General features: G+C 37.6%; 3 protein-coding genes across 3 annotated transcripts; 2 read left to right on the top strand and 1 right to left on the bottom strand.

Moving 5' to 3' along the window:
- The first annotated feature begins 2,563 nt into the window (after nucleotides 1-2,563).
- On the top strand, nucleotides 2,564-3,588 carry LOC131875868 (coniferyl alcohol acyltransferase-like). Its single transcript, XM_059220569.1, has 2 exons — nucleotides 2,564-3,004; nucleotides 3,526-3,588. Exons 1-2 carry the CDS (start codon nucleotides 2,564-2,566, stop codon nucleotides 3,586-3,588), a joined length of 504 nt encoding a protein of 167 aa, XP_059076552.1.
- Nucleotides 3,589-3,658: 70 nt separating this feature from the next.
- On the bottom strand, nucleotides 3,659-4,378 carry LOC131875869 (secreted RxLR effector protein 161-like). The gene has a single exon (XM_059220570.1). It carries the CDS (start codon nucleotides 4,376-4,378, stop codon nucleotides 3,659-3,661), a length of 720 nt encoding a protein of 239 aa, XP_059076553.1.
- An 8,695-nt stretch (nucleotides 4,379-13,073) lies between these two features.
- Nucleotides 13,074-13,994, top strand: LOC131875870 (coniferyl alcohol acyltransferase-like). Its single transcript, XM_059220571.1, has one exon. The coding sequence runs from the start codon at nucleotides 13,074-13,076 to the stop codon at nucleotides 13,992-13,994; it is 921 nt and encodes a 306-aa protein (XP_059076554.1).
- Nucleotides 13,995-14,262: the final 268 nt, after the last annotated feature.

Raw genomic sequence — 14,262 nt, forward strand, 5'->3', positions numbered from 1 at the left:
TGGTTAAGCTTCTACAGAGAGAACCTCGCTCTGATACCAAATGTTGGAATGATCTAATACTGGGAGAAAACTAAGATGGGGGGGGGGAGGTGAATTAGTTTCTCACAAGTAGAACAATTAATACAAATTATAAGATTAATACCAGGGAAGAAGACAATGAAAGATAAATAATGAAAGAACAGTACATATGGGACCAATATTTTGACACGGAAAACCAATAAAGGGAAACTATGGTGAGAGAAAAATTAGCATGAGGGGGATCAAAATCATAATATTCAACCCATACATCAATGGAGATGGATTTTTCATGAATACAATTTCAACTAGTAGAAGTGTCTTCCATCAATTGGGGTTTGCCAATAACATGTAAAAAAAAAACATATGAAGTAGTATATATGAGATGAGGGAACTTGCTAGAATATTACTAGGGAGGAGAAACACATTCACGAGAAGTCAAGAGATGACCACAAGGGTTAAGAAAACCAAAGAAGCACTCTTGATAGCCAATCCTTAGGAGGCATTATGTAACACAACACCAATGCTTCAAGAGAACATCAATGAATACGACAATGAAAAAGGAGGTCTCATATAGCCCCTTAAAATGTCACCATGTTTCTATGTTAATATCTTAATTAAGATAGAGATACATATCAAGCATAAACACCTTTAACGCCAAGGAGATATAACTTTAAAGAATGGTTCCATCCAAGCTAGGAAGAATATCTTTATAGAGGATGCAAATCATCAAGTACGGAAGAGATCATTAGAAAGGAAACATATAGTAATAAGGGAAAATGGATGATTTGGGCTTCCTAAAATTTATTTCCTATGCTATGCGAAGAACTATATAAAGTGTTGAGGTGATTGTGGGAGATAGTTTTCTAGTGGTTTATGTTCTAGGATTATAGATCAACATGTATTCTTAAATAGTATGTGATAGATCATTTAGTCATATCCTCTATTAGGGTGTTGGTAAATTCTTGAAATTCTTAATGCCTTTTTAAATATGTAGCTCCCATAGAATGGGACTCATAGGGAGTATAAGTGTCAGTGGACTATTTTATGAAGGTCTTTGCATACTTTTACAATTATATTTGTCTGATACTAATGGAGACAGATGTTGTGTAGGACAATGAATATTAATGCACTTGTGATTATGGATTGGACTAGATACAAGGACACAAAAAAGTCTACCTATGATTTGTGTAACCTATCCTAAGGCATAGTTAGTTGGATGTGTTAGCGATATGTTGTTATTAGTATTTTAGTTATAATGAAGATTTGATAGATATTCAATCATGTTATGGATGAGACAAAATTTTATATTTGTGCTCAAGTCTAGGCATGATACAATGACTTCTATGAAACATTGAAAGTGTGATCCTGTCTTGGGTTTCTTATCTTTCATTCTTAATCATGTTCGAGGTTAAAAGTAACTTCAAAGTGATATCTTTTGACATTTTTAGAGGGATGTACATAAGATATCTAAATTGATACATCAAAACAATGATTCTCTCATCAAGATTTTTTTTTTAACATGCATATGTTTTTAAAAAATAATAATTGAACATTGATCCTTCTCTTTGCACACATAAAGTTATGTTTGAATTTATGTTATCAAACTTATGTACCTATTATAGGTACATAAGTTTGATAATATTAAGTAGCGTTGAGACATTTTTGAAATTCTTGTTGCAATGATCAAATTCCCATTATAAAATATCTCTCAGCATATTTTAGGTATATTTTTTTTTTTATATTCACTATCGTGGAATCTGGAGGTGTCCTTGCCGAAGCAAGACTAATCCCCCAGTGTGTACAACCCACTCACAAGGTAGCAACACACACAGAGTTAACACAGCCGGGGACTCGAACTCAAGACCATGGGGAGCATACCCACGCCTTAAGTTGCGATCCACGACCGGGTGAGCTAGGACCGAAGCCCCTAGGTATATTTTTTCAATATAGATATACTAGTTATATATAATTTAAAAATAAAAATCCTGACTATGAAAGGCTCGCTACCTATTATGGTCTAATGTGCAGTCTGAACGCTTGATAGATGTCGGGTGCAAGCAACCTACCAGATTGGGAAATATTCAAACAATGAGTGAAGTCAAGGTCAACAGTTGGGACACGTATTTTCCTAAATATAGTCTATCGTTACTGTAGATATGTTGATTCCCGTGTGTAATTGGAAAATAAACTACTACCCTAATTTTCCGGTAAGAATTGTCTCCTTACATATCAACTTTTGCGAACATACCGCATCATGAATGGTGCGTTACAACTTTCTGCGCACTATCTCCGAGTGGGCCTTCGTTGGACTCGTGAATCTGCTTTCAAATCCTGGGCCTTCCTCACCATTTCCGACATGACCTTAAATTGTTGTGTTTTCTTCGATCTTTGGACCTCAAGACTACTATATATACAGGTATCGTATCATCACTTCTACCATCAACAACTAAGCATTTATTTCTTTCCATATATTCTGCTTATTCCCGAACCTCTCAATTCAATTATTGATATTGATACATAGTCGGTGTGGTGCTTAATAATTAGCATGGAGAAAGAGATGTTGAAGGATTTTAGCGTGGAGATCGTTCGAACCTCCATCGTGCAATCGCCTCTACCCACAAAAGATTGCACGCTCAGAGGCTCCAACATAGATCTCACTGTTCCTGCCATTAGTCCGGGGCATTTCTTTGTTTACAAAGCAGTGCAAGATAAGACATACCAAGAGATGTCAAACTCGATTAAGAAGGCGCTCTCTCAGACACTAGTATTGTTTTATCCAGTGGCTGGAAGGTTTATCATCGGCCATAAAGGTGAGCCTGAGATAGAGTGCAAGAATCAAGGAGTGCCGTTCATTGAAGCTGAATCTGACGCTGCCATTAAGAATCTTGATTTTTCTCAGCCAAGTTTTACTGCTGCTAAACTGGCTCCTAAGAGGAACCCTCTTCGAGAAGAACCCTCTTGGTGTGTTCCTGTTCTAGCTGTACAGGTATGTACATAGTTACAACTTACATCTGCCAATTCCATATAGCATATAGAGCAAAAATTGCTGGAAAGAGAGGCAGAGGACAAAAACAAACAAATAATAACAGAGATTAACCCAAACAAGAACATAAACTAATCTTTGTATTCATATATGCATATATATTTTAGAATCATTCAAAAACTCATATAGTCATATAGTCTGATTTTTATAACAAGGCTGCAACATTTGAATTCAAAAAGAGACAATAAGCTTCCCCTGTTTCTTGCTTAGTTTTCAGGGTGCTACTACAGCTCCATATATTTTTCCCTGTTTTTCATACATCTTCCAATAACTGCCATACTTAGTCTATTAAGAGTACAAAAAGACTTCTAGACTCTTCCATACATAAGCATCAGGGAAACAAGAAATAAAACTCCTAAATTATTCGATGCATTTACTTCTATGTGGTACATCTAGTGCAGAGATATCATAGATAGATTACAATCACACTTTTTTAATTCAAAATCTGTCCTGTTTTGAGTAAGGAAGAAGGCACAGGCACAGTAAGATTGAGTAGATGGGATGGACAGCAGTCTATGGAGGAGTAGGTGGGCAGTTGGAGATTAATTTCAACACTCCCCCTTAATCGTAACTACCATCTATAATACCCAAGTTGTTTCATTGATGCACAAAACTTTCCTTTCCCAATGGTTTGGTCAAGATATCAACAAATTGGTCTTCTGACTTGCAATGTTCCAATATTATTTCTCCATTGTTGATCAGCTCCCTGATGAAGTGATACCTTGTGTCTATATGCTTGCTCCTTTTGTGAAATACTAGATTTTTTGACAATGCTATAGCTGAGTTGTTGTCATAGTAAATCTTTTTTGCACTTTCTTCTTCATACCTCAATTCTTTCAGCATTCTTCTCATCCAAATGGCTTGACATGCTGCCCCTATAGCTGCTACATACTCTGCTTTAGCTGATGAAAGAGTTACAATTGGTTGTTTCTTTGAAACCCATGATACTACGCCTGATCCAAAATGAAAAGCATAACTAGAAGTGCTCTTCCTATCATCTATGCTGCCAGCACAATCACTATCTGTATATCCTATCAGCTTGAAATCATTTGACTTTGAGTAAAATATTCCATAATTCTTTGTTCCACTAACATATTTCAAAATTCTTTTTCTAGCATTCCAATGTATAACTTTTGGAGACTCCATGAACCTTGAAATGAGACTAACTCCAAACATTATATCTAGCCTTGTGGCTGTTAGATACATGAGACTACCAGCAAGTTTTTTATACAAAGTTGGATTTACATTAGCTCCTTTGTCATTTTTACTCAACTTCAAACCTATCACTATTGGTGTTGGTGCTGATTTGCAATTCATCATATTAAACCTCTTCAAAATATCATTTGCATACTTAGATTGTGAAATGAAAATACCTTTATCATTTTGACTTACTTCAATGCCAACAAAATATCTCATTAAACCCAAATCAGTCATCTCAAATTCTTTCTTCATAGCTGATTTGAACATGCCAATTGAAAGATCACTAGTGAATATCAAGTCATCAACATATAAACAAACAATTATGATCTCACCTTGCTCATTCATCTTGGTATACAATGTAGGCTCACTGTTGCACCTATTGAATCCATTTTGTAAAAGATAACTATCAATTCTGCTATACCATGCTCTTGGGGCTTGTTTGAGTCCATAAAGTGCCTTCTTGAGCTTGTAAACCTTGTTTTCATGACCCAAAATCTCATATCCGGGTGGCTGCTCCACATAGACTTCTTCTTCTAAAATACCATTTAAGAAAGCTGATTTCACATCCATTTGATATACTACCCACTTGTTTTGAGCTGCTATGGCTAGTATTGTTCTCACGGTGTCTAAGCGAGCAACCGGTGCAAATGTCTCATTGTAGTCTACCCCGGGTTGTTGTGAATAACCTTTTGCCACCAACCTTGCCTTATGTTTTTGCACATCTCCATTTGCATTCAATTTGGTTTTATAAACCCACTTCACTCCTATCACCTCTTTTCCTTGTGGAAGACTAACTAACTCCCATGTTTCATTCTTTTCAATTGCTTCAATTTCTTCATCCATTGCTTGCACCCATTTTTGTTCCTTAATAGCTTCTTCAAAATGAATTGGATCATCTACATGCAAGTATAAAGCAAAAAAAGAAGTCTGACCTGCATTATTTTCACCTTCATTTTGTTCATAAATCTCCTTTAAACTTTTGATTTTTTGTCTCCTCAAGCTTGCTAATGTAGGATTGGACATGTCACTTGAATTTGTTGAATGTGGGTTTGATGGTCCAACACCAAGACTGCTAATTGAAGATGGTGTTAATTGCACATTTGATGGAGTATTTGCTTGAGTGTGTGGGGCTGTCCTTACACTTGATGATGTCATTTGTTGTCCACTTTATTGACCTTGAACAACTATAGGAGGAGTCACATTTGAATGAGTACTTGCTAATATAAAATCTTCATTTTCTTCTTATGGTATGTTGGTTGCAATATTGATTGTTTTCTCCAAAGTTCCATCCCATGATTCATCTTCTATGAACTGTACATCTCTGCTGATTATAACCTTTTTCTTGATTGGATTGTATAACTTGTATGCCTTTGATTCATCACTATATCCCACAAATATACATTTTTCTCCTTTGTTGTCCAACTTTCTTCTCAACTCATTTGGCACATGTGCATATGCCACACATCGAAATACTCTCATATGAGAAACATTATGTTTTCTTCCACTCCATGCTTCTTCCAAAATCATATTGATAACACTTTTAGTAGGAGATCTATTAATTATATATGCTGCACATGCTACTGCTTTAGCCCGATACTCATTTGATAAATGTTTTGCCTTCAACATGCTTCTTGCCATTTCCATTATTATTCTATTTTTCCTTTCAGCGACACCATTTTGTTGTGGGGTATACCTTGCAGTAAATTGTTTGTGGATTCCATGGTCTTTGCAAAATCCTATGAAGTCATTTGAGATATATTCACCTCCTCTATCTGTTCTCAATGCTTTGATGTAGTGCCCACTTTGTTTCTCAACAAGAACCTTGAATTGATGGAAATAATGAAACACCTCATGCTTATGTTTTAGAAAGTAGAACCATATTTTTCTTGTGAAGTCATCAATGAATGTCAAGAAGTAGTAGCTGCCACCAATGGAAGGTGTTTGCATTGGTCCACACAAATCTGAATGAATAATCTCTAATGGTTTGTTTGCACGAATTGACTTTCCAGCTAGAAATGATTCTCTATGTTGTTTACCCAAAATGCATCCTTCACATATTCTATCTGGTTTTTCTATTAGTGGCAACCCCATCACCATTTTCTTCTTATGCAATAAGTTTAAGTTTCTGTTGACGTGTATTTTGTACACAATCATACACAGAATAAAATACCTAAAGGCATCTTATCCTCTCTTGAGAAAATAGTCTCTAACTGCTGAAGATTCGCGTAAAGGATCAGTTAGGTAGACTCCAAGGTTCTTTTAGTGGGGTCTCCACGTGTGGACAAGCTCCAGTGGTATGATGTGATTTGCTGGAATCACAAGGGGACTTACATTGAACTTCCGATGTGCTTTGCTGGACACAAGCTCTTACTAACTTAGATTTGGAAAAAATGGAAAAAGGATAAGGGCGAAGAGAGGGTCTAATCCTAATACTAAGAATGTAGGAGCAATGATTGATCTTTGACAAAACTCTAACTAGATCTTGTTTTGACATCAATGGAACATCTACACAAGACTAGTGCGATCTTCTAAGGGAGCTTTATGATGTTCAAATCATCACCGCAGGCATAGATACCATCCAAGTTGATGCATATCAATGAAGAGGCGACAAATTGAAATTGAGCTTAAGCTGAACGATTCCAGTCGACTACACAAGGCAAGTTTGCAATCAACAAACTGCTAGTAGTATGGATGTACGAATTCCACCATCAATCAATCACATTCCCTCCATTCATTTAATCATCTACCATCTAAGATTGAAGACTCAACAAGAAACCATGCAAATTGCAAGAAAAACGACATATTTCACCATTACTTCAATGAAAATGGAGTTTGTTTACAATCAATGGCAACAATTTCTTGCCTTGTCCTCCTATTCTACTCTCTAACTACTTTCAACTATTTACAACTCTCTCTAACTTATTGCTCATTATTAGCCTTTACAAATGAAATGCCTGGGCTTATATAGTGCCCACAATACAATTTGATGGCTTAGATCAATTCAAGATCAATGGCCAAGATTTTACAATGAAAACCCTAATTAGGGTTTGTTACAACCATTACATAACATTTAATGCTTGACCAATGAAATAATTGTATTGCTTGGACACATGTCCCTTTTAGAAAAATTGACCAATGGATAGCCGGGGTAGGTACATCGGAGTTTGTGCCACCTTCCATGAGTTAAGTACATTGAATTTGGACATGCTGAGATGGACCTCACTGATTGGAGACGTGATGACTAGGATGCCACCTCATCTGACACTTGAAGCTTGCTAGATATTCAACTTGATGTTGTTGAGAAGCTTGCTTTAATTAATTCATCTGGAATTATTTGCTTCTTCAACGAGCCCTTGTTCTAACTCCTTGCGTCATTGATGTGCAGGAAGATGATGTACCTCGCCTTGGAACACTGGATTGAAAGAGGTCGCCCATGTCTTGGCTTGATCGTCCTGGCGAAGACCGTCCTGGCGAAGACCGTCCTTGATCCGGCTTGATTTTTCTTGATGAGATCTCCATTTGATGCCTCTTTGAGAGCTTAACTCTAAAATGCAAAATAAAGGAATTCGCCTAGGCAAAATTTGAAATTCGATAGTCTTGATGTGATCTTCAAAAGAACGTTCCTCTTATCAACTTCGCCACCCTTCAAGTCTTGGACGTGATTTCCTCTTCAAGTTAGCAATTTCGCCATCTTTGATATGTCTTTGACGTCCTAGGCAACTTCGCTCAAATGGAAACTTCAAGTTCGCCTCTCCTTTGGATAGTAGTTTCGCACCACCTTTGATTGAATTCGCTCCTCTTCTTGAATGATAATTTCGCCCTTCCTTTGTATGAAATTCACTCCTCTTTTGCCTTCTCCAAGTTGCATATGAGAGATGATAAATGATGATGTGAAAATGAAATAAACACCTTCCTTTATAGGCGCTCACCTTCATATTGACCTTAGGCCGACTTTTTGCAAAATATAGCAATTAAAACGATTTTTAAATAAATAATAAAGGCCGACCTTGACAAAATAAACCCAAGCGCTCCCTTTTGATTTTTATTAAATTAATAATTAATTATTAAATGCCTTTATTTTTAATTAATAAATTTCGATTTTTTACAAAGGCAAAAAATAATTAATAAATACATACCATGCGCTATTTAAATGCTTTTAATTAAATATTGATTTTTTTCTAGCATTTAAATAAATTTAAAAAATGTGTTTTAAGCGCCAAAATGAAAAAGTGAGAAGATACGTACCTCATCGCCCTGGTCCCTGACTGAGGGACAGGAGCGATCCATCAATTTGGTCATGATTCTTGCAATTTTTACGTCCAAGGTCTTCATCCTTACGTCCAAATCGCCCTTTTAGCTGGGTCCTTTGAGTTAGATTGACTTGCATGTGTGAATGAGTGCCTTTGGATGTAATATCACCCTGGTCCCTTCCTGAGGGACAGGAGCGATCCTAGTGTCCTGGCTCAAATTTGCAAACTTTTGATCTTTGTTCTTCATTCATTGTCTTCCAAAGGACGTCCTTGACCATGCCTATCTTGGCCTTGTCTTGGTTTTGACGGAACATGAGTGTTTTAGTAAAAATCACTTTGGTCCTTGTCCAAAGGACAGGAGCGATATAGGCTCTTTGTGCAAATTGGTAGCATTTTAACATTCAACACTTTGGTATATCACCTTCAAAAGATGCCTTAGACCTTTTACCATCTTGCAAAACCTTGGCTTGACGTAAATTTTGAGAGACTTGGCCAATATAATCAATATCACTCTGGTCCCTTCCTGAGGGACAGGAGCGAACTTCAAGTTTTTAAGCTTGTCCTTGCGTTCTTCAACTTGCCATTACCTTCAATGCGTGAAATGACGTCCCTTGATTCCTCTTGGTGGCTTGATACTTGTTAAACTTTCAAAATCTTGGTCTTTATGGAAATTTCGCTCTGGTCCCTTCCTGAGGGACAGGAGTGAATTAGGATATTTTAGAGCAAATCCCTCAATGTGGCGATCCTTGTAACTTTGTGCTTGATGGAGATGCTTCGAAACGTCCTTGGTACCTTGTTCTTCGCCTTGGAGTGTCCTGATCTTGGAGGGACGGCAATATAATCATCATATCGCCTTGGTCCCTTGGAGAGGGACAGGAGCGATCTTGGCTTTGTATGCTTCACTTCACTTTGCTAGCTTCCAGATTTATATTCAACGGGTTCATAATGCATCCTTCCATTCATCCATGCCTTGGAATCGGTCGTAACTTGGCGAGAAAATCATCTATAACAAAAATCGCTCTGGTCCCTTCCTGAGGGACAGGAGCGAACTTAAGCATTTTATTGTTTTGATCAAGTCTGGATGCTCTATCATGCTCATTTCGTCCTTCACCATGCCTTTGATGTCTCGATTCGTCCGAACAAGGTCAGGAATGGCTCAACTAATCATTTTCGCTCTGGACCCTTGGTGAGGGACACGAGCGATTCGCCTTGGTCCCTTGGAGAGGGACAGGAGCGCTTTTCGCTCTGGACCCTTGGAGAAGGACACGAGCGAAATTTGACTTTTCGCACTCTCTGTCAGGACAATTTTAATGGAATATAACATTTAAGTATAAGAAAGAAGAAGCATAGAAGGAAATGTTATATTCCATATATACTTTCAGGATGTTTGAGAGTGGTTTCAGACCTCCAGGAGTTATATTGCAAAATCTAGTTTTTGGAGGTTTTTTCAGTTTCCAGACTTAGTCAAATTTCAGGATCAGGGCATTCCAGACTTAGCCAAATTTTAGGATCAGGACCTTACTCAAGCCAGACCTGCTACCCTGTTGATCCCCTGGGCGACGCTTCAAGTTATATTCATTTGATAAAATGTACCTCTTTGGACCTTTTCACATCGTCGAGACGTTAAAATCTTGCAAGGACAAAGCAAAATTGGATTTGTAGCTCCGGTCCTTCACTGAGGGACAGGAGCGATTTTTCCCCTGGAGGCATTTCTGTGCTCACGAAAATCTTCAATTTATATTCAATGGAAAGATCTCGCCTTTCTCCATCACTTCCAATTCGTAATTCATCTTGACCCTGCAGGAATAGTAAGATATTTGAAAAGGAGCTCCCGTCCTTCACTGAGGGACAGGAGCGATTTTGCTCCTACAGGCCAAAATATCATGATTTTACACATTTTATCACTTCACAAGGCGAAAACAAATCATTTGAAATGCCTAGGATCAAAATTCAAAAAAGTCAAAATTTGGTCAAAAATATTCAATTGGACAAAAAATCACATTTCATCTTCAACACTTAGACAAATTTAAGCTCTGCATTCAAAATTCCACTTGAAAATAGACCATTCTGGCGAATTCATTGCATTCAAAATTTGCATTCTAGAAAAGGAAATTCAAAAAGCTCCCAAAACTGACTGGATTTTGGTCCGAAAAGATGGTAATTAGAACCCTAAGGCTTGACCCTAAATCCAGACAACTAACAAACTAACAAAACCCTAGAAAAGGCAAAGCGAAAACGAGCAAAACGAGCAAAAAAAACATGGGTCCCCATTTGCAATGGGGCAATGTGTGAAAACGTCACAACAGTTTCCAAAGTTTAGATGCCCAAATCTTAGGTGCCATAACCAATTTTCATCTTTAATTTCAGTTTGATAAACTACTTGGGGGACTGCTGCAACTTTTCCTTCATGCACTCGTGGATTCATTGTGTTATGTTCTTGAGAAAACTCTACTTTGAAATCTGGTTTTATCCTTAGGGGAAACATTCTATTGCTTGTCATTTGGACTTTTGCTATGAGCTGATTGCTTGGAAATTTGTCTAAAATTGTGCATTCTTTGTTCTTGAAATAGACTCTATACCCTTTTTGAATGAGCTGCCCTATACTCATTAAATTATGTTTCAGTCCAGGAACAAAATAGACATCTAAAATGTACTTTTTCTCCCCCATTTTGGTTAAAATGTTGACACCACCTTCACCCATAACTGAAACTTTGTTGTCATTCCCCAATGTTACATCTGATTTTACACCCTCATCCAAACTAGAAAACATTTCCAAATTTCTAGTCATATGATTGCTACAACCTGAATCTAAAAACCATATATCTTTCTCACTTTCTTGTGCAACATTACAAGCTATGAACATGCTGTCCTGAGTTTGATTTTCCTTGGTAAAATTTGCACTTTGTTGTCTAGAGTCATATTGCTTCTTTCTACATTTATTTATGTAATGCCCAAATTTCTTGCAATAATGACATTGGACTGAGGATTTGTCATGCCTTTGGCTTTGGGGCTGATTTTGAGTTGATGTTTGATAGTTGCCTCTTCCACTTGAGCTTGATGGGCTACTACCTCTTCCACTTCAGTTTGATGGGTCGCCTCTTCCACCTCTATATGAGTTTCTTCCTCTACCTCTGAAATTTGTTCTTCCCCTGCCTCTACCATGGCTGATTGAAACTTGTGTCTTGAATGGATGCTCCAAATTTGAATTTGTTGCCTTGCTTCATCTATGCTCATGAGAAATGAGTGAAGCATGAAGCTCATCCACTGAAAATTGTGAGAGATTCTTTGTCTCTTCTATGGCCACCATAATAGATTCAAATCTTATAGGCAAACTTCTCAAAACCTTTTCAACCACTCTTCTTTCTTCAAGGTTTTCACCATGAGATCTGATTTGGTTTACCAATCTAGTGATTTGAGTGAAAAATGAGTCTATTGTATCTGATTCTTTCATGTAGATGGTCTCAAAATCCCTTCTTAACATTTGCAACTTAGCTATTTTTACATTTTCCATTCCTTGATAGGCTGTTTGAAGAATGTCCCATGCTTGTTTGGACTTTGTTGCTGCTTGAATCCTTGGAAAAATGTTTTCATTCACTCCTTGAAAGATGAGGAAGAGGGCTTTTGAGTCTTTCTTTTTATTTTCTTTGAATAAGTCTTTCTCTACTTGAATTAATGCATTATATGTTGTTGCACCTACTAGTTCTTGGTAGCCATTTTCAACAAACTCCCATAAATCCTATGCACAAAATAATGTCTTCATTGTGGTTGCCCAATAATCATACTTTTTCCCATTAAACTGTGAGATCTGTGGATTTGTCAAACTTGTGCTTGGTGCTGCCATTATAGACTGTGAAAAACCCTTCTATCTCTTTGAAAAAATTCCTCAGTCACTTCACCCAATAACCTTTAACCTTCAGCTCTGATACCATTGCTGGAAAGAGAGGCAGAGGACAAAAACAAACAAATAATAACAGAGATTAACCCAAACAAGAACATAAACTAATCTTTGTATTTATATATGTATATATATTTCAGAATCATTCAAAAACTCATATAGTCATATAGTCTGATTTTTATAACAAGGCTACAACATTTGAATTCAAAAAGAGACAATAAGCTTCCCCTGTTTCTTGCTTAGTTTTCTGGGTGCTGCTACAACTCCATATATTTTTCCTTGTTTTTCATACATCTTCCAATAACTGCTATATTCAGTCTATTAAGAGTTACAAAAAGACTTCTAGACTCTTCCATACATAAGCATCAGGGAAACAAGAAATAAAACTCCTAAATTATTCGATGCATTTACTTCTATGTGGTACATCTAGTGCAGAGATATCATAGATAGATTACAATCACATTTTTTTAATTCAAAATCTGTCCTGTTTTGAGTAAGGAGGAAGGCACAGGCACAGTAAGATTGAGTAGATGGGATGGACAGCAGTCTATAGAGGAGTAGGTGGGCAGTTGGAGATTAATTTCAACAAAAATTAACTAGTTTTGTAAAATTTTGGTGAGCATATCAAGAAGCTAAGGCGACCATGATTTGTTTTCAGGTGACGAGGATGAACTGTGGCGCAATTGTAGTGGGTTGTTGTTTTGATCACAGAATAGTAGATGGTATAAGCAGCTGTATTTTCTTTCGAGCATGGACGGAGGCTGCTCAAGGTATCTCGTTTTCCATGACTACGCCTTGCTTTGAACGCTCACTCCTCAATCCCCGCAACCCTCTCAACGCTGCTGCCATTGATAGGCATTACATGGCACTTCCTTTCTCTGCTCTTGATCATGCCGACCCCCCTCCTCCCCAAATTGGGCGCATCTATCATTTAGATGCTCCCACGCTTCTCCAATTGCAGTCTCTTGCAAACCAAACTGAAGGAAAACCCCGTGTTGGCAAACCCATAACAAAGATGGAAGCAGTCTCTGCCTACATTTGGAAAGTATTTACTCGCGCGCAGTCTTTGAGTTCTTCAACACCGACCAGAATTGGCATTCCAATTGACGGCCGTTCATACCTGAACCTCCCTCCATCCTACTTCGGAAACGGGATAGCAATTCCTTTCAAGGAGAGTTATGCTGAGCAGATATTAGAGGAGCCATTGAGCAAGACAGCAGAAATCGTACGCAGCGTCATAAGTGCTTCCGCAAACAGTGAATATTTCAAGTCCTTCGTTGATTGGGTGGAGGAGAAGAGACCGGCAGCGATGTTAGCGAAAGTGTATGCGGAGAAAGGGTCTGCCGTGGTGGTGTCGTCAGGAATGAGGATTCCATTATATCAATTCGACCTGGGATGTGGGAAGCCTGCGTTTTCAAGTTCGTATTTTCAATGGGGAGGAACAGCGGGGTATGTGATGTTGCAGGCGAGCCCCCTGGGAGATGGGAATATGGTGGTCTATATGCACATGGACGAGAAGCACTTAGATGCCATTGAAGCTGATCCTGATTTTTTGTTTGCGAGGGCCAATCAAATGAATTTCTTGTAACAGAAACGATCTCGTAGTATAAAGATTGAGGAAGAATTGCTGTAACCTTTCATGTTTTCTACAGACTAGAATACTCGATTGTAAAGCAATGTTTCGAATGTCTTATGTACTGTGTTGTACTACACTTTGGAACTCAATATAATGGCTTAATTCTAACATTCATTAATGAGAAATGCCATCATCTTGAGTACTGATAAATTTTTTTAATTTTTTTTTAATTTTTTTTTGTTGTTGGTCAATAACCACTTCGCATGAGAGACCCATTACC

The sequence above is a fragment of the Cryptomeria japonica genome, chromosome 5, assembly GCF_030272615.1.
Source record: "Cryptomeria japonica chromosome 5, Sugi_1.0, whole genome shotgun sequence".
In the NCBI taxonomy this organism is placed as follows: Eukaryota; Viridiplantae; Streptophyta; class Pinopsida; order Cupressales; family Cupressaceae; genus Cryptomeria; species Cryptomeria japonica.